This window comes from Pseudochaenichthys georgianus, unplaced genomic scaffold, assembly GCF_902827115.2.
Source record: "Pseudochaenichthys georgianus unplaced genomic scaffold, fPseGeo1.2 scaffold_503_arrow_ctg1, whole genome shotgun sequence".
Lineage (NCBI taxonomy): Eukaryota > Metazoa > Chordata > Actinopteri > Perciformes > Channichthyidae > Pseudochaenichthys > Pseudochaenichthys georgianus.
The window spans coordinates 26,798-47,500 of NW_027263064.1; the positions used below are offsets into that span (position 1 = coordinate 26,798).

Consider the following 20,703-nt stretch of genomic DNA (forward strand, 5'->3'; position numbering starts at 1 on the left):
CAAGGGGACGGGTCAGAAGCTACAGAACACAAGGGGACGGGTCAGAAGCTTACAGAACACCAGGGGACGGGTCAGAAGCTACAGAACACAAGGGGACGGGTCAGAAGCTACAGAACACCAGGGGACGGGTCAGAAGCTACAGAACACAAGGGGACGGGTCAGAAGCTACAGAACACCAGGGGACGGGTCAGAAGCTACAGAACACCAGGGGACGGGTCAGAAGCTACAGAACACCAGGGGACGGGTCAGAAGCTACAGAACACCAGGGGACGGGTCAGAAGCTACAGAACACAAGGGGACGGGTCAGAAGCTACAGAACAACAGGGGACGGGTCAGAAGCTACAGAACACCAGGGGACGGGTCAGAAGCTACAGAACACAAGGGGACGGGTCAGAAGCTACAGAACACAAGGGGACGGGTCAGAAGCTACAGAACACAAGGGGACGGGTCAGAAGCTACAGAACACAAGGGGACGGGTCAGAAGCTACAGAACACAAGGGGACGGGTCAGAAGCTACAGAACACAAGGGGACGGGTCAGAAGCTACAGAACACAAGGGGACGGGTCAGAAGCTACAGAACACAAGGGGACGGGTCAGAAGCTACAGAACACCAGGGGACGGGTCAGAAGCTACAGAACACCAGGGGACGGGTCAGAAGCTACAGAACACCAGGGGACGGGTCAGAAGCTACAGAACACAAGGGGACGGGTCAGAAGCTACAGAACACCAGGGGACGGGTCAGAAGCTACAGAACACAAGGGGACGGGTCAGAAGCTACAGAACACCAGGGGACGGGTCAGAAGCTACAGAACACCAGGGGACGGGTCAGAAGCTACAGAACACCAGGGGACGGGTCAGAAGCTACAGAACACCAGGGGACGGGTCAGAAGCTACAGAACACCAGGGGACGGGTCAGAAGCTACAGAACACCAGGGGACGGGTCAGAAGCTACAGAACACCAGGGGACGGGTCAGAAGCTACAGAACACAAGGGGACGGGTCAGAAGCTACAGAACACAAGGGGACGGGTCAGAAGCTACAGAACACAAGGGGACGGGTCAGAAGCTACAGAACACCAGGGGACGGGTCAGAAGCTACAGAACACCAAGGGGACGGGTCAGAAGCTACAGAACACAAGGGGACGGGTCAGAAGCTACAGAACACCAGGGGACGGGTCAGAAGCTACAGAACACCAGGGGACGGGTCAGAAGCTACAGAACACAAGGGGACGGGTCAGAAGCTACAGAACACAAGGGGACGGGTCAGAAGCTACAGAACACAAGGGGACGGGTCAGAAGCTACAGAACACCAGGGGACGGGTCAGAAGCTACAGAACACCAAGGGACGGGTCAGAAGCTACAGAACACAAGGGGACGGGTCAGAAGCTACAGAACACAAGGGGACGGGTCAGAAGATACAGAACACCAGGGGACGGGTCAGAAGCTACAGAACACAAGGGGACGGGTCAGAAGCTACAGAACACCAGGGGACGGGTCAGAAGCTACAGAACACCAGGGGACGGGTCAGAAGCTACAGAACACAAGGGGACGGGTCAGAAGCTACAGAACACAAGGGGACGGGTCAGAAGCTACAGAACACCAGGGGACGGGTCAGAAGCTACAGAACACCAAGGGACGGGTCAGAAGCTACAGAACACAAGGGGACGGGTCAGAAGCTACAGAACACAAGGGGACGGGTCAGAAGATACAGAACACCAGGGGACGGGTCAGAAGCTACAGAACACAAGGGGACGGGTCAGCCTCTAGTGAACCGATTGGCTGGAAGCAGGACGTGCTTCAGATCGGTTGAACCACATCGCTCGTACCACCATGGATGTGTGATAAGAACCACATCGCCCCTCCTGTACCCGGCCGGCGACACGATGGACTCGAGAGAGCTCAGACCCTCACTCATAGAGAGGTTTTTAAGTATAAATAAATAAAAGCATAAATAAAAGTAGGAATAAAAACATCAATGAACAAAAACATGAATAAATACAGAATAAACAGCGTGCAGTGTTTTCAGGGAGCTTCAGCGTGCTGCGGCTCAGCTGGAAAGCAGCCGACTCACGACCGCAGGGTCCCCGGTTCAACGACTGGTCAATACGTCTTTTTTATTTATTCATAAAAGCTACAGCTAAATGAGATAATGTAGTTAATAAATGTATTCTTTGATATGGTTTAGCCTTTCTCCGGCTACAACATGGTTACGTTTACGAATATTATTAAGGAACACAAATCCCTCTTTGCGATGTGTAGCAGCCTCCTAGGCTTTCCCATCACAGTCATTACACTGGAATAAATACAATACTGTTGACATGAAAATATGATGTAATGTTCGTTGTTTAGAGTTATTAAGGCTTTACTCATTGGGAACTCGGTATGAGAGAGAGCACGAGATGTCCAGTCTGCCTGTTGTACACACTTTGACCAGCAGGGGGTTGTGTTCAGATGAAGCCTCATGAGATGAAGCCTTTAGCGAACCAATTGGCTGGAAAGCTTCAAAGCGTCATGAGGCTTCATCTCGCCATCACTAGAACTAAGTATACACGGACAATATATGGAATGGTACTTACAGACATAAAGACCCTAGCATTTGAGCAAGGATTCAGTTGACAGGAAACAACCCATGTGCTCCATAGACAGCCAGAAACAGGAAACTACGGCAAGCATTTATGGACACCCCCCTCAGGAGAAACCCCGGCTGTTGTTGTGCCTGCTGTGACGTCAAGTTACTCCGCTCTCCGCTTGTCATTATGCCGAAGCTTCAAAGCTGTATTTGTCTTCTGAATTTGCCGAAACCAGTTTAATATTCTGAAAGACTTTGTTTATTTGAAACCAGATGAAAACAAACTGTAACGGACCCTGCCGTGTTATCTATGATTACGATACGCCTACATTCATCATGTCAGCGGAGGGAGGGGGAGCTGTCTTCTTCCCTTCACAAGCTTCAAACATGTATGTTATCGTGTTATTCTGAAAGCCAAGACTTTGTTTATTTAAAAAATGTTAAAAAACATCAGAAATAAAAAAACAAATTAAAATGTTTTTTTTGTATTTATTGGCTCATGATGGGCCCCTGATCTCCGTAGGCCCCTGATCTCCGTAGGCCCCTGATCTCCGTAGGCCCCTGATCTCCGTAGGCCCCTGATCTCCGTAGGCCCCTGATCTCCGTAGGCCCCAGATCTCCGAAGACTACAGAACACCAGGGGACGGGTCAGAAGCTACAGAAAACCAGGGGACGGGTCAGAAGCTACAGAACACCAGGGGACGGGTCAGAAGCTACAGAACACAAGGGGACGGGTCAGAAGCTACAGAACACCAGGGGACGGGTCAGAAGCTACAGAACACCAGGGGACGGGTCAGAAGCTACAGAACACCAGGGGACGGGTCAGAAGCTACAGAACACAAGGGGTCGGGTCAGAAGCTACAGAACACCAGGGGACGGGTCAGAAGCTACAGAACACCAGGGGACGGGTCAGAAGCTACAGAACACCAGGGGACGGGTCAGAAGCTACAGAACACCAGGGGACGGGTCAGAAGCTACAGAACACAAGGGGTCGGGTCAGAAGCTACAGAACACCAGGGGACGGGTCAGAAGCTACAGAACACCAGGGGACGGGTCAGAAGCTACAGAACACAAGGGGTCAGGTCAGAAGCTACAGAACAACAGGGGACGGGTCAGAAGCTACAGAACACCAGGGGACGGGTCAGAAGCTACAGAACACAAGGGGACGGGTCAGAAGCTACAGAACACAAGGGGACGGGTCAGAAGCTACAGAACACAAGGGGACGGGTCAGAAGCTACAGAACACAAGGGGACGGGTCAGAAGCTACAGAACACAAAGGGACGGGTCAGAAGCTACAGAACACAAGGGGACGGGTCAGAAGCTACAGAACACAAGGGGACGGGTCAGAAGCTACAGAACACAAGGGGACGGGTCAGAAGCTACAGAACACAAGGGGACGGGTCAGAAGCTTCAGAACACCAGGGGACGGGTCAGAAGCTGCAGAACACAAGGGGACGGGTCAGAAGATACAGAACACCAGGGGACGGGTCAGAAGCTACAGAACACAAGGGGACGGGTCAGAAGATACAGAACACCAGGGGACGGGTCAGAAGCTACAGAACACCAGGGGACGGGTCAGAAGCTACAGAACACCAGGGGACGGGTCAGAAGCTACAGAACACCAGGGGACGGGTCAGAAGCTACAGAACACCAGGGGACGGGTCAGAAGCTACAGAACACCAGGGGACGGGTCAGAAGCTACAGAACACAAGGGGACGGGTCAGAAGCTACAGAACACAAGGGGACGGGTCAGAAGCTACAGAACACAAGGGGACGGGTCAGAAGCTACAGAACACCAGGGGACGGGTCAGAAGCTACAGAACACCAAGGGACGGGTCAGAAGCTACAGAACACAAGGGGACGGGTCAGAAGCTACAGAACACAAGGGGACGGGTCAGAAGATACAGAACACCAGGGGACGGGTCAGAAGCTACAGAACACAAGGGGACGGGTCAGAAGCTACAGAACACCAGGGGACGGGTCAGAAGATACAGAACACCAGGGGACGGGTCAGAAGCTACAGAACACAAGGGGACGGGTCAGAAGCTACAGAACACAAGGGGACGGGTCAGAAGCTACAGAACACCAGGGGACGGGTCAGAAGCTACAGAACACCAAGGGACGGGTCAGAAGCTACAGAACACAAGGGGACGGGTCAGAAGCTACAGAACACAAGGGGACGGGTCAGAAGATACAGAACACCAGGGGACGGGTCAGAAGCTACAGAACACAAGGGGACGGGTCAGAAGATACAGAACACCAGGGGACGGGTCAGAAGCTCCAGAACACCAGGGGACGGGTCAGAAGCTCCAGAACACCAGGGGACGGGTCAGAAGCTACAGAACACCAGGGGACGGGTCAGAAGCTACAGAACACCAGGGGACGGGTCAGAAGCTCCAGAACACCAGGGGACGGGTCAGAAGCTACAGAACACAAGGGGACGGGTCAGAAGCTACAGAACACAAGGGGACGGGTCAGAAGCTACAGAACACAAAGGGACGGGTCAGAAGCTACAGAACACAAGGGGACGGGTCAGAAGCTACAGAACACAAGGGGACGGGTCAGAAGCTACAGAACACAAGGGGACGGGTCAGAAGCTTCAGAACACCAGGGGACGGGTCAGAAGCTGCAGAACACAAGGGGACGGGTCAGAAGATACAGAACACCAGGGGACGGGTCAGAAGCTACAGAACACAAGGGGACGGGTCAGAAGATACAGAACACCAGGGGACGGGTCAGAAGCTACAGAACACCAGGGGACGGGTCAGAAGATACAGAACACCAGGGGACGGGTCAGAAGCTACAGAACACAAGGGGACGGGTCAGAAGATACAGAACAACAGGGGACGGGTCAGAAGCTACAGAACACCAGGGGACGGGTCAGAAGCTACAGAACACAAGGGGACGGGTCAGAAGCTACAGAACACAAGGGGACGGGTCAGAAGCTACAGAACACAAGGGGACGGGTCAGAAGCTACAGAACACAAGGGGACGGGTCAGAAGCTACAGAACACAAGGGGACGGGTCAGAAGCTACAGAACACAAGGGGACGGGTCAGAAGCTACAGAACACAAAGGGACGGGTCAGAAGCTACAGAACACAAGGGGATGGGTCAGAAGCTACAGAACACAAGGGGACGGGTCAGAAGCTACAGAACACAAGGGGACGGGTCAGAAGCTTCAGAACACCAGGGGACGGGTCAGAAGCTGCAGAACACAAGGGGACGGGTCAGAAGATACAGAACACCAGGGGACGGGTCAGAAGCTACAGAACACAAGGGGACGGGTCAGAAGATACAGAACACCAGGGGACGGGTCAGAAGCTACAGAACACCAGGGGACGGGTCAGAAGCTACAGAACACCAGGGGACGGGTCAGAAGCTACAGAACACCAGGGGACGGGTCAGAAGCTACAGAACACCAGGGGACGGGTCAGAAGCTACAGAACACCAGGGGACGGGTCAGAAGCTACAGAACACCAGGGGACGGGTCAGAAGCTACAGAACACAAGGGGACGGGTCAGAAGCTACAGAACACAAGGGGACGGGTCAGAAGCTACAGAACACAAGGGGACGGGTCAGAAGCTACAGAACACCAGGGGACGGGTCAGAAGCTACAGAACACCAAGGGACGGGTCAGAAGCTACAGAACACAAGGGGACGGGTCAGAAGCTACAGAACACAAGGGGACGGGTCAGAAGATACAGAACACCAGGGGACGGGTCAGAAGCTACAGAACACAAGGGGACGGGTCAGAAGCTACAGAACACCAGGGGACGGGTCAGAAGATACAGAACACCAGGGGACGGGTCAGAAGCTACAGAACACAAGGGGACGGGTCAGAAGCTACAGAACACAAGGGGACGGGTCAGAAGCTACAGAACACCAGGGGACGGGTCAGAAGCTACAGAACACCAGGGGACGGGTCAGAAGCTACAGAACACAAGGGGACGGGTCAGAAGCTACAGAACACAAGGGGACGGGTCAGAAGATACAGAACACCAGGGGACGGGTCAGAAGCTACAGAACACAAGGGGACGGGTCAGAAGATACAGAACACCAGGGGACGGGTCAGAAGCTACAGAACACCAGGGGACGGGTCAGAAGCTACAGAACACCAGGGGACGGGTCAGAAGCTCCAGAACACCAGGGGACGGGTCAGAAGCTACAGAACACCAGGGGACGGGTCAGAAGCTCCAGAACACCAGGGGACGGGTCAGAAGCTACAGAACACCAGGGGACGGGTCAGAAGCTACAGAACACCAGGGGACGGGTCAGAAGCTACAGAACACAAGGGGTCGGGTCAGAAGCTACAGAACACCAGGGGACGGGTCAGAAGCTACAGAACACCAGGGGACGGGTCAGAAGCTACAGAACACAAGGGGTCAGGTCAGAAGCTACAGAACAACAGGGGACGGGTCAGAAGCTACAGAACACCAGGGGACGGGTCAGAAGCTACAGAACACAAGGGGACGGGTCAGAAGCTACAGAACACAAGGGGACGGGTCAGAAGCTACAGAACACAAGGGGACGGGTCAGAAGCTACAGAACACAAGGGGACGGGTCAGAAGCTACAGAACACAAGGGGACGGGTCAGAAGCTACAGAACACAAGGGGACGGGTCAGAAGCTACAGAACACAAAGGGACGGGTCAGAAGCTACAGAACACAAGGGGACGGGTCAGAAGCTACAGAACACAAGGGGACGGGTCAGAAGCTACAGAACACAAGGGGACGGGTCAGAAGCTTCAGAACACCAGGGGACGGGTCAGAAGCTACAGAACACCAGGGGACGGGTCAGAAGCTACAGAACACCAGGGGACGGGTCAGAAGCTACAGAACACAAGGGGACGGGTCAGAAGATACAGAACACCAGGGGACGGGTCAGAAGCTACAGAACACAAGGGGACGGGTCAGAAGCTACAGAACACCAGGGGACGGGTCAGAAGATACAGAACACCAGGGGACGGGTCAGAAGCTACAGAACACAAGGGGACGGGTCAGAAGCTACAGAACACAAGGGGACGGGTCAGAAGCTACAGAACACCAGGGGACGGGTCAGAAGCTACAGAACACCAAGGGACGGGTCAGAAGCTACAGAACACAAGGGGACGGGTCAGAAGCTACAGAACACAAGGGGACGGGTCAGAAGATACAGAACACCAGGGGACGGGTCAGAAGCTACAGAACACAAGGGGACGGGTCAGAAGATACAGAACACCAGGGGACGGGTCAGAAGCTCCAGAACACCAGGGGACGGGTCAGAAGCTCCAGAACACCAGGGGACGGGTCAGAAGCTACAGAACACCAGGGGACGGGTCAGAAGCTACAGAACACCAGGGGACGGGTCAGAAGCTCCAGAACACCAGGGGACGGGTCAGAAGCTACAGAACACCAGGGGACGGGTCAGAAGCTACAGAACACCAGGGGACGGGTCAGAAGCTCCAGAACACCAGGGGACGGGTCAGAAGCTACAGAACACCAGGGGACGGGTCAGAAGACTGCCCCTCATGTCTGATCCAAACATAGTAATGGGTATTGGGGGAAATAATAAAAGTTATTTAATAATTGTGACATTTATTTTACTTTTTGAAGATGAACGATGCTCAAAGTGAGGGGGCAAAGAATACATCTGAGGAAGCAATCCCCCTTGTGCCCTTGTCCTGATGGGGGTCTACGGGAAGTACTGGTTCCTCTATGTTGGTACTGGTTCCTCTCTGTTGCTACTGGTTCCTCTATGTTGCTACTGGTTCCTCTGTGTTGGTACTGGTTCCTCTGTGTTGGTACTGGTTCCTCTGTGTTGGTACTGGTTCCTCTATGTTGGTACTGGTTCCTCTCTGTTGCTACTGGTTCCTCTATGTTGCTACTGGTTCCTCTGTGTTGGTACTGGTTCCTCTATGTTGGTACTGGTTCCTCTGTGTTGGTACTGGTTCCTCTATGTTGGTACTCGTTCCTCTGTGTTGGTACTGGTTCCTCTATGTTGGTACTCGTTCCTCTGTGTTGGTACTGGTTCCTCTATGTTGGTACTGGTTCCTCTGTGTTGGTACTGGTTCCTCTGTGTTGGTACTGGTTCCTCTATGTTGGTACTGGTTCCTCTATGTTGGTACTGGTTCCTCTATGTTGGTACTGGTTCCTCTGTGTTGGTACTGGTTCCTCTGTGTTGGTACTGGTTCCTCTGTGTTGGTACTGGTTCCTCTATGTTGGTACTCGTTCCTCTGTGTTGGTACTGGTTCCTCTGTGTTGGTACTGGTTCCTCTGTGTTGGTACTGGTTCCTCTATGTTGGTACTGGTTCCTCTATGTTGGTACTGGTTCCTCTGTGTTGGTACTGGTTCCTCTATGTTGGTACTCGTTCCTCTGTGTTGGTACTGGTTCCTCTATGTTGGTACTCGTTCCTCTGTGTTGGTACTGGTTCCTCTATGTTGGTACTGGTTCCTCTGTGTTGGTACTGGTTCCTCTATGTTGGTACTGGTTCCTCTATGTTGGTACTGGTTCCTCTGTGTTGGTACTGGTTCCTCTATGTTGGTACTCGTTCCTCTGTGTTGGTACTGGTTCCTCTATGTTGGTACTCGTTCCTCTGTGTTGGTACTGGTTCCTCTATGTTGGTACTGGTTCCTCTATGTTGGTACTGGTTCCTCTGTGTTGGTACTCGTTCCTCTGTGTTGGTACTGGTTCCTCTATGTTGGTACTCGTTCCTCTGTGTTGGTACTGGTTCCTCTATGTTGGTACTGGTTCCTCTGTGTTGGTACTGGTTCCTCTGTGTTGGTACTGGTTCCTCTATGTTGGTACTCATTCCTCTGTGTTGGTACTGGTTCCTCTATGTTGGTACTCGTTCCTCTGTGTTGGTACTGGTTCCTCTATGTTGGTACTGGTTCCTCTATATTGGTACTGGTTCCTCTGTGTTGGTACTGGTTCCTCTGTGTTGGTACTGGTTCCTCTATGTTGGTACTGGTTCCTCTCTGTTTGTACTGGTTCCTCTATGTTGGTACTGGTTCCTCTGTGTTGGTACTGGTTCCTCTGTGTTGGTACCGGTTCCTCTGTGTTGGTACCGGTTCCTCTATGTTGGTACTGGTTCCTCTGTGTTGGTACTGGTTCCTCTATGTTGGTACTGGTTCCTCTGTGTTGGTACTGGTTCCTCTGTGTTGGTACTGGTTCCTCTATGTTGGTACTGGTTCCTCTCTGTTGGTACTGGTTCCTCTATGTTGGTACTGGTTCCTCTGTGTTGGTACTGGTTCCTCTGTGTTGGTACTGGTTCCTCTCTGTTGGTACTGGTTCCTCTATGTTGGTACTGGTTCCTCTGTGTTGGTACTGGTTCCTCTATGTTGGTAGAGCTGCAGTAAAACACCAGAGTACACACTTCCTGTGGAAATCACTTTAATTTCTCTGTTCATTTCACAACAACATCATCCGTCATCAAAGGTTCACAAAACAAAACATCCACAGATCTGAAGAAGGAGGGGGGGGGGTCAGGGTCCCTGTGATTGGTCAGAGAGCGTAGGGGGGGGTCAGGATCCATGTGATTGGTCAGAGCGTAGGGGGGGGTCAGGGTCCCTGTGATTGGTCAGAGAGCGTAGGGGGGGTCAGGGTCCCTGTGATTGGTCAGAGAGCGTAGGGGGGGTCAGGGTCCCTGTGATTGGTCAGAGCGTAGGGGGGGTCAGGGTCCCTGTGATTGGTCAGATCGTAGGGGGGTCAGGGTCCGTGTGATTGGTCAGAGCGTAGGGGGGTCAGGGTCCCTGTGATTGGTCAGAGAGCGTTGGGGGGGTCAGGGTCCCTGTGATTGGTCAGAGAGTGTAGGGGGGGTCAGGGTCCCTGTGATTGGTCAGAGAGCGTAGGGGGGGTCAGGGTCCGTGTGATTGGTCAGATCGTAGGGGGGGGGTCAGGGTCCGTGTGATTGGTCAGATCGTAGGGGGGGGGTCAGGGTCCCTGTGATTGGTCAGATCGTAGGGGGGTCAGGGTCCGTGTGATTGGTCAGAGAGCGTAGGGGGGGGTCAGGGTCCCTGTGATTGGTTAGATCGTAGGGGGGGGGGGGTCAGGGTCCATGTGATTGGTCAGAGCGTAGGGGGGGTCAGGGTCCATGTGATTGGTCAGAGCGTAGGGGGGGGGTCAGGGTCCATGTGATTGGTCAGAGAGCGTAGGGGGGGTCAGGGTCCCTGTGATTGGTCAGAGAGCGTAGGGGGGGTCAGGGTCCCTGTGATTGGTCAGAGCGTAGGGGGGGGGGTCAGGGTCCATGTGATTGGTCAGAGAGCGTAGGGTGGGTCAGGGTCCCTGTGATTGGTCAGAGAGCGTAGGGGGGGTCAGGGTCCCTGTGATTGCTCAGAGAGCGTAGGGGGGGTCAGGGTCCATGTGATTGGTCAGAGCGTAGGGGGGGGGGTCAGGGTCCATGTGATTGGTCAGAGAGCGTAGGGGGGGTCAGGGTCCCTGTGATTGGTCAGAGAGCGTAGGGGGGGTCAGGGTCCCTGTGATTGGTCAGAGCGTAGGGGGGGTCAGGGTCCCTGTGATTGATCAGAGAGCGTAGGGGGGTCAGGGTCCCTGTGATTGGTCAGAGCGTAGGGGGGGTCAGGGTCCCTGTGATTGATCAGAGAGCGTAGGGGGGTCAGGGTCCCTGTGATTGGTCAGAGCGTAGGGGGGGTCAGGGTCCCTGTGATTGGTCATAGCGTTGAGGGGGGTCAGGGTCCCTGTGATTGAATAGAGAGCGTAGGGGGGTCAGGGTCCCTGTGATTGGTCAGAGCGTAGGGGGGGTCAGGGTCCCTGTGATTGGTCATAGCGTTGAGGGGGGTCAGGGTCCCTGTGATTGGTCAGAGAGTGTAGGGGGGGTCAGGGTCCCTGTGATTGGTCAGAGAGCGTAGGGGGGGTCAGGGTCCGTGTAATTGGTCAGAGAGCGTAGGGGCGGGTAAGGGTCCCTGTGATTGGTCAGAGCGTAGGGGGGGGGTCAGGGTCCATGTGATTGGTCAGAGAGCGTAGGGGGGGTCAGGGTCCCTGTGATTGGTCAGAGAGCGTAGGGGGGGTCAGGGTCCCTGTGATTGGTCAGAGCGTAGGGGGGGGCAGGGTCCCTGTGATTGATCAGAGAGCGTAGGGGGGTCAGGGTCCCTGTGATTGGTCAGAGCGTAGGGGGGGTCAGGGTCCCTGTGATTGATCAGAGAGCGTAGGGGGGTCAGGGTCCCTGTGATTGGTCAGAGCGTAGGGGGGGTCAGGGTCCCTGTGATTGGTCATAGCGTTGAGGGGGGTCAGGGTCCCTGTGATTGATCAGAGAGCGTAGGGGGGGTCAGGGTCCCTGTGATTGGTCAGAGCGTAGGGGGGGTCAGGGTCCCTGTGATTGGTCATAGCGTTGAGGGGGGTCAGGGTCCCTGTGATTGGTCAGAGAGTGTAGGGGGGGTCAGGGTCCCTGTGATTGGTCAGAGAGCGTAGGGGGGGTCAGGGTCCGTGTGATTGGTCAGAGAGCGTAGGGGCGGGTAAGGGTCCCTGTGATTGGTCAGAGCGTAGGGGGGGGTCAGGGTCCCTGTGATTGGTCAGAGCGTAGGGGGGGTCAGGGTCCGTCTGATTGGTCAGAGCGTAGGGGGGGTCAGGGTCCCTGTGATTGGTCAGAGCGCTGGGGGGGTCAGGGTCCGTGTGATTGGTCAGAGCGTAGGGGGGGTCAGAGTCCATGTGATTGGTCAGAGAGCATTGAGGCCACTCCCCTCTGCCTCCTTCAGTTCTTTTAAAGCCACGCCCTCTGTTGTGACCACGCCCTCTTTCAAAGCCACGCCTTCTTCTGGTTGGAGAGGGGCGAGATTTGTTTCCGACCTGAACAAAAACATTTATATAAGCAAGGATGCTAACACAGCTAACTCTGTTAACAAAGCTAACAGGGATATATATACGCTTTCAGAGCTAATAAGGCTAACTCTGTTAACATAGCTAACAGGGATATATATACGCTTTCAGAGCTAATAAGGCTAACTCTGTTAACAAAGCTAACAGGGATATATATACGCTTTCAGAGCTAATAAGGCTAACTCTGTTAACAAAGCTAACAGGGATATATATATGCTTTCAGAGCTAATAAGGCTAACTCTGTTAACAAAGCTAACAGGGATATATATACGCTTTCAGAGCTAATAAGGCTAACTCTGTTAACATAGCTAACAGGGATAAATATACGCTTGCAGAGCTAATAAGGCTAACTCTGTTAACAAAGCTAACAGGGATATATATACGCTTTCAGAGCTAATAAGGCTAACTCTGTTAACAAAGCTAACAGGGATATATATATATGCTTTCAGAGCTAATAAGGCTAACTCTGTTAACAAAGCTAACAGGGATATATATACGCTTTCAGAGCTAATAAGGCTAACTCTGTTAACAAAGCTAACAGGGATATATATACGCTTTCAGAGCTAATAAGGCTAACTCTGTTAACAAAGCTAACAGGGATATATATACGCCTTCAGAGGTAATAAGGCTAACTCTGTTAACAAAGCTAACAGGGATATATATACGCTTTCAGAGCTAATAAGGCTAACTCTGTTAACAAAGCTAACAGGGATATATATACGCTTTCAGAGCTAATAAGGCTAACTCTGTTAACAAAGCTAACAGGGATATATATACGCTTTCAGAGCTAATAAGGCTAACTCTGTTAACAAAGCTAACAGGGATATATATATGATTTCAGAGCTAATAAGGCTAACTCTGTTAACAAAGCTAACAGGGATATATATACGCTTTCAGAGCTAATAAGGCTAACTCTGTTAACAAAGCTAACAGGGATATATATACGCTTTCAGAGCTAATAAGGCTAACTCTGTTAACAAAGCTTACAGGGATATATATACGCCTTCAGAGGTAATAAGGCTAACTCTGTTAACAAAGCTAACAGGGATATATATACGCTTTCAGAGCTAATAAGGCTAACTCTGTTAACAAAGCTAACAGGGATATATATACGCTTTCAGAGGTAATAAGGGTAACTCTGTTAACAAAGCTAACAGGGATATATATACGCTTTCAGAGCTAATAAGGCTAACTCTGTTAACAAAGCTAACAGGGATATATATACGCCTTCAGAGGTAATAAGGCTAACTCTGTTAACAAAGCTAGCAGGGATATATATACGCTTTCTGAGCTAATAAGGCTAACTCTGTTAACAAAGCTAACAGGGATATATATACGCTTTCAGAGCTAATAAGGCTAACTCTGTTAACAAAGCTAACAGGGATATATATATATACGCTTTCAGAGCTAATAAGGTTAACTCTGTTAATAAAGCTAACAGGGATATATATACGCTTTCAGAGCTAATAAGGCTAACTCTGTTAACAAAGCTAACAGGGATATATATATATACGCTTTCAGAGCTAATAAGGCTAACTCTGTTAACAAAGCTAACAGGGATATATATACGCTTTCAGAGCTAATAAGGCTAACTCTGTTAACAAAGCTAACAGGGATATATATATACGCTTTCAGAGCTAATAAGGCTAACTCTGTTAACAAAGCTAACAGGGATATATATATTACATTACATTACATTACATTACATTGCATTTAGCTGACGCTTTTATCCAAAGCGACTTACAATAAGTACATTCGACCAGGAAGACACAACCTTGAGGAAAACAGAATCATATAAGAACATCAAGTTTCAAAGAGCCAATCGTTTCAAGTGCTACTCAACTGGCTTTAGATAAGCCAGTCCTTTATTAGTATATAAGTGCTCTGTTAGCAGTTCTTTGTTAGTCATTCTATCGCTCGAAGTGGAGTCGAAAGAGATGAGTTTTCAGTCTGCGCCGGAAGGTGTGTAAGCTTTCTGCGGTCCTGATTTCAATGGGGAGCTCATTCCACCATTTTGGAGCCAGGATAGCAAATCCACGTGTTTTTGCTGATGGGAACTTGGGTCCCCCTCGCAGCGAGGGTGCAGCGAGTCGTTTGGCTGATGCAGAGCGAAGTGCACGTGCTGGGGTGTACGGTTTAACCATGTCCTGGATGTAGGAAGGGCCAGATCCATTCGCAGCATGGTACGCAAGTACCAGTGTCTTGAAGTGGATTCTAGCAGTTACCGGAAGCCAGTGAAGGGAGCGGAGGAGCGGCGTTAACTCTGTTAACAAAGCTAACAGGGATATATATATATGCTTTCAGAGCTAATAAGGCTAACTCTGTTAACAAAGCTAACAGGGATATAGATACGCTTTCAGAGCTAATAAGGCTAACTCTGTTAACAAAGCTAACAGGGATATATATACGCTTTCAGAGCTAATAAGGCTAACTCTGTTAACAAAGCTAACAGGGATATATATACGCCTTCAGAGGTAATAAGGCTAACTCTGTTAACAAAGCTAACAGGGATATATATACTCTTTCAGAGCTAATAAGGCTAACTCTGTTAACAAAGCTAACAGGGATATATATACGCTTTCAGAGCTAATAAGGCTAACTTTGTTAACAAAGCTAACAGCGATATATATACGCTTTCAGAGCTAATAAGGCTAACTCTGTTAACAAAGCTAACAGGGATATATATACGCCTTCAGAGGTAATAAGGCTAACTCTGTTAACAAAGCTAACAGGGATATATATACTCTTTCAGAGCTAATAAGGCTAACTCTGTTAATAAAGCTAACAGGGATATATATACGCTTTCAGAGCTAATAAGGCTAACTCTGTTAACAAAGCTAACAGGGATATATATACGCTTTCAGAGCTAATAAGGCTAACTCTGTTAACAAAGCTAACAGGGATATATATACGCTTTCAGACCTAATAAGGCTAACTCTGTTAACAAAGCTAACACCGATGACCCCGTCCCGGCTGATAATGCTCACAAAGGTTAGACTGACAATGTTGGTACTGCTAACGCTAGCACAGCTGATTCAGCTATATTACAGAGCGAATAATTAAGCTGCTAGCCGTTAGCTTACCCATTCTCCTCCACATCCTCGATGGTGTCGGGCAGCGGCTTGTTGAGCGTCTCCGGCAGGAAGCAGGCGAAGACGCTGGCTAACACTGCCGCCCCCCCGTAAACAATACTGGGCAGAGCAGGGAGTACCTGGGAAATGTAGCCCATCAGAAGGGTTAGCATGAATTATGTAGGAAGGGGGAGATGCATCTGATTCCTGGACCTACTTATAAACATGGGACAAAAAACAACAACAACAACAAATATGATAACATGTTCGACGAGAGACCTCATCAAGGATCAGGACTGCGGGCGCCGCCATGCTGCCGACCCTCGCCATGGTGGAAACAAAACCCAATCCTGTCTGCCTGCACATACACACACACACACACACACACACCACACACACACACACACACACACACACACACACATACACACACAAACACACACACACACACACACACATACAGACACACAGACACATACAGAGATGATGCATGGCTGTGTAATGTATGTATACTGTATATATGTATATGTACGGGGACTCACCTGAGCACGGTGGGGTACAGCTCACCTGTGTATAGGTACACGGTGGTGAAGGAGGCCGAGGTGAAGCATTTACCCAGACAGGCCAGCGTGGTGCGAACCGTCTGCATGTCTGTGGGGGGAGTACACCTGTCTCTCACACCTCAGTACACTCTGTGTGTGTGTGTGCAGGGCCGGCCCTGACCAATTTGCCGCCCTAGGCAATATTTTAGCTGGCGCCCCCCCCCCAAATGCAGACACTCACTATGATTTGCGCGTGCACGGTTGTGGCATGACCACCAACACAGAAAGATATGGACACAAGATGTGTGCAACTGTATTTAGTTTCCTATCCATTTGAACATGATGTAAGTGGGGGGGGGGGGGGGTCCTCACCTCCACTAGGGGGTCCGGGGGCATGCACTCCGGGAAGACTTTTTTTTATATTGAAGTTGAAAGCATCAATCTGGTGCACTTTGAGAGCAACATTAGGAGCTCTATGGATACATCTCTCAACACCCAGTATTTTATACCTGTTTTTCACCTGTTCTCTTATTTGTATATAACTATAATTATAATTATAAAGGTGTGCCTTTACCTCACTGAGCTGAGGCTATCAGAGCCGCTCAGTCTTTCAGGAGAGAGCTCTCTAAAGCTCCCCCCCCCCCCCCCGCGGCTGCTTACACAGTCAATTCCAATGTTAATAAAAGCACACAGTTACGTTTTTTGAGAGTTTGATTTATTTTAAATGAATACAAATACAAAATTAAAACCTATAATTGCACACTAAAACCATTATTTCAAAAAAAGAACAATTTCACATAAACCTCTGGTTTTTACTGGGGCTGGGGCAGTTCAACTTGATTTGGGGGGGGGTGTGCCATAGTTTATGGGCGCTGGACGCAATATATACGTAGTTATGTTAGTATAAGATAATAAGATGTACTTTGTTGATCCAAAATCGGGAAATTGTGTTGTTATGAAATTTAAAAAAAATTTAATAATTTAATTTCTAACTTTTTTTTTTTTTCTCGGCGCCCCCTATGGGTTGATGCGCCCTTAGCATTCGCCTATACTGCCTATGCCGAGGGCCGGCCCTGTGTGTGTGTGTGTGTGTGTGTGTGTGTGTGTGTGTGTGTGTGTGTGTGTGTGTGTGTGTGTGTGTGTGTGTGTGTGTGTGTGTGTGTGTGTGTGTGTGTGTGTGTGTGTGTGTGTGTGTGTGTGTGTGTGTTACCTGCAGGGACCAGGATGTTGGCGAAGATGAAAAGGGCGGAGACGAACAGGCAGGTGGCCTGAGAGACGCGTCTCCCCAGGTAACTGAGCATTCCCAGAGCCAACAGCTTGGCGGGAAAATCCATGGCCCCGAAGATCAGCTGGATCTGGTAGATACTCACCTGGACAGGTGAGACAGGTGGGATGGAGACAGGTGAGACAGGAGGACAGGTGGGACAGAGACAGGTGAGACAGGAGGACACGTGGGACAGGAACAGGTGGGACAGGAGGACAGGTGGGACAGGAACAGGTGAGACAGGTGGGATGGAGGCAGGTGGGACAGGTGGTACAGAGACAGGTGAGACAGGAGGACAGGTGGGACAGGAACAGGTGAGACAGGTGGGATGGAGGCAGGTGGGACAGGTGGGAGATGAACAGGTGAGACAGGTGGGATGGAGGCAGGTGGGACAGGAACAGGTGGTACAGAGACAGGTGAGACAGGAGGACAGGTGGGACAGGAACAGGTGAGACAGGTGGGACAGGAGGACAGGTGGGACAGGAACAGGTGAGACAGGTGGGATGGAGGCAGGTGGGACAGGTGGTACAGAGACAGGTGAGACAGGAGGACAGGTGGGACAGGAACAGGTGAGACAGGTGGGATGGAGACAGGTGAGACAGGAGGACAGGTGGGACAGAGACAGGTGAGACAGGTGGGATGGAGGCAGGTGGGACAGGTGGTACAGAGACAGGTGAGACAGGAGGACAGGTGGGACAGGAACAGGTGAGACAGGTGGGACAGGAGGACAGGTGGGACAGGAACAGGTGAGACAGGTGGGATGGAGGCAGGTGGGACAGGTGGTACAGAGACAGGTGAGACAGGAGGACAGGTGGGACAGGAACAGGTGAGACAGGTGGGATGGAGGCAGGTGGGACAGGTGGGACAGGAACAGGTGAGACAGAGACAGGTGAGACAGGAGGACAGGTGAGACAGGTGGGATGGAGGCAGGTGGGACAGGTGAGACAGGAACAGGTGAGACAGAGACAGGTGAGACAGGAGGACAGGTGGGACAGGAACAGGTGAGACAGGTGGGATGGAGGCAGGTGGGACAGGTGGTACAGAGACAGGTGAGACAGGAGGACAGGTGGGACAGGAACAGGTGAGACAGGTGGGATGGAGGCAGGTGGGACAGGTGGGACAGGAACAGGTGGTACAGAGACAGGTGAGACAGGAGGACAGGTGGGACAGGAACAGGTGAGACAGGTGGGATGGAGACAGGTGAGACAGGAGGACAGGTGGGACAGGAACAGGTGGTACAGAGACAGGTGAGACAGGAGGACAGGTGGGACAGGAACAGGTGAGACATGTATGTCTCTGTTAGTGAAAACATTCAGAGAGCAACAGGAAGTGTTAGCTTAGCTGCTGTTAGCTTACATGTAGCATCAGTGCTAATCATGTGACTCACCCCAAACTTCTGCAGGTCCATCGCCAGACCATAATACGCAAAGCTGGTGGCAAACCTGCAGGATGACATCACTTCAGACGGGCATAACTATATGTACATGGATATATAGCTATACAAATACATCATGTGAAATACATCATGTAGAAATACATCATGTAGAAATATACTCTGTGTTACTTCCGGGTGTGCAATTCTCCGTTATCCAATGGGAATGGACGCTCGTAATACAATACAGGGGACATGATCATTATCTTTTAAATAACGTTAACTGAAGGGAACAATCTATTGGACACAGCTGAAGCTCTGGCCTTCCTTACAAACTAACTAATTTAATAAAAATCACAGTTGCATTACCCACAATGCACTGTTTTTTGAGAACACAAATTCGTAACTAATGTAATTTTTACATTCTGACGAAAAATAATTATGAATACAAATAAAATAAAAGAAGCCTCCCGTGAGTTACTACAAGCTATAAAGTAGATTTAAAAAACGTTGTATAGAATAAAAGCTCACTGCGGGACGTTGTAGAAATGCGTGTGTGCACCGCGACAAAGGAGCCTCATTCACTTCACATTGGGGTTGTTTGCGTGGTGCCGACACGCAGATGTAACAAAGTTCGTGACTCCACCACGCATTGTGGTGTTAAGGAGTCGTGGTGGAGTCACGCATTCTGGTGAGATCAGGTTGGTAGAAATACATCATGTGATATATACTCTGTGTAAACACACTGCTGCTATCTGACATGTGTATCTGTGTTTTCAGTTTGAATAAGCTTCATATTGGTTCTCTACTCTGTCAGCTGGTAGCAGAACAATGAAGTGTGTTACAGGTGTGTGTGTGTGTGTGTGTGTGTGTGTGTGTGTGTGTGTGTGTGTGTGTGTGTGTGTGTGTGTGTGTGTGTGTGTGTGTGTGTGTGTGTGTGTGTGTGTGTGTGTGTGTGTGTGTGTGTGTGTGTGTGTGTGTGTGTGTGTGTGTGTGTGTGTTAATGAAGGTGTGTGTGTGTTAATAAAGGTGTGTGTGTGTGTTAATGAAGGTATGTGTGTGTTAATGATTTATGTTAATAAAGGTTTATTGAACGCCCACCAGACGACCAGCAGGCAGATGGAGATGCGTCTCATTTGTCTCGTCCTCAGAAGGTCGTACGCCGTGAAGGTCGAGCGGCTCGAGTCTATCTCCTTCTTCATGTGGGAGTGCAGCACCTGCGGGTCACACGGTGCCGAGCTCAGCGTCTCATTGGACATCACAGGTCACACGGTGCTGAGCTCAGCGTCTCATTGGACATCACAGGTCACACGGTGCCGAGCTCAGCGTCTCATTGGACATCACAGGTCACACGGTGCTGAGCTCAGCGTCTCATTGGACATCACAGGTCACACGGTGCCGAGCTCAGCGTCTCATTGGACATCACAGGTCACACGGTGCCGAGCTCAGCTTCTCATTGGACATCACAGGTCACACGGTGCCGAGCTCAGCTTCTCATTGGACATCACAGGTCACACGGTGCCGAGCTCAGCTTCTCATTGGACATCACAGGTCACACGGTGCTCAGCGTCTCATTGGACATCACAGGTCACACGGTGCCGAGCTCAGCGTCTCATTGGACATCACAGGTCACACGGTGCCAAGCTCAGCGTCTCATTGGACAGCAGACATCTCTAAGTGTATGACAGACAGTTGACAGCTTACCTCCAGCGTTAACTTGTCCTCGATGTCTTTCTTCCCGTTGACTCGAGCGACTCGGTGCAGAGACTTCAGAGCGTCTTCAGAACGACGATTCAGAACCAACCAGCGGGCGGACTCCGAGAACCACCTGACCAATCAGAGAGCAGAGGCACCTGAGCAATCAGAGAGCAGAACCACCTGAGCAATCAGAGAGAAGAACCACCTGACCAATCAGAGAGAAGAACCACCTGACCAATCAGAGAGAAGAACCACCTGACCAATCAGAGAGCAGAACCTCCTGAGCAATCAGAGAGCAGAACCACCTGACCAATCAGAGAGCAGAACCACCTGACCAATCAGAGAGCAGAACCTCCTGAGCAATCAGAGAGAAGAACCACCTG

At 50.9% G+C, this 20,703-nt stretch overlaps 1 protein-coding gene across 1 annotated transcript in view; it reads right to left on the minus strand.

Moving 5' to 3' along the window:
• Positions 1–12,195: 12,195 nt before the first annotated feature.
• LOC117442919 (solute carrier family 22 member 6-A-like) overlaps positions 12,196–20,703 on the minus strand; it is a 24,670-nt gene continuing 16,162 nt past the window's right edge. Inside the window, exons 4-11 of the mRNA XM_034078872.2 lie at positions 20,327–20,450; positions 19,724–19,839; positions 18,638–18,692; positions 17,197–17,356; positions 15,987–16,095; positions 15,724–15,802; positions 15,457–15,584; positions 12,196–12,343 (exon numbers count right to left, since the gene is read on the minus strand). Coding sequence (XP_033934763.1) covers positions 12,214–12,343; positions 15,457–15,584; positions 15,724–15,802; positions 15,987–16,095; positions 17,197–17,356; positions 18,638–18,692; positions 19,724–19,839; positions 20,327–20,450 — 901 coding nt within the window. The 3' untranslated portion in view covers positions 12,196–12,213. The remainder of the gene's footprint in view (positions 12,344–15,456; positions 15,585–15,723; positions 15,803–15,986; positions 16,096–17,196; positions 17,357–18,637; positions 18,693–19,723; positions 19,840–20,326; positions 20,451–20,703) is intronic.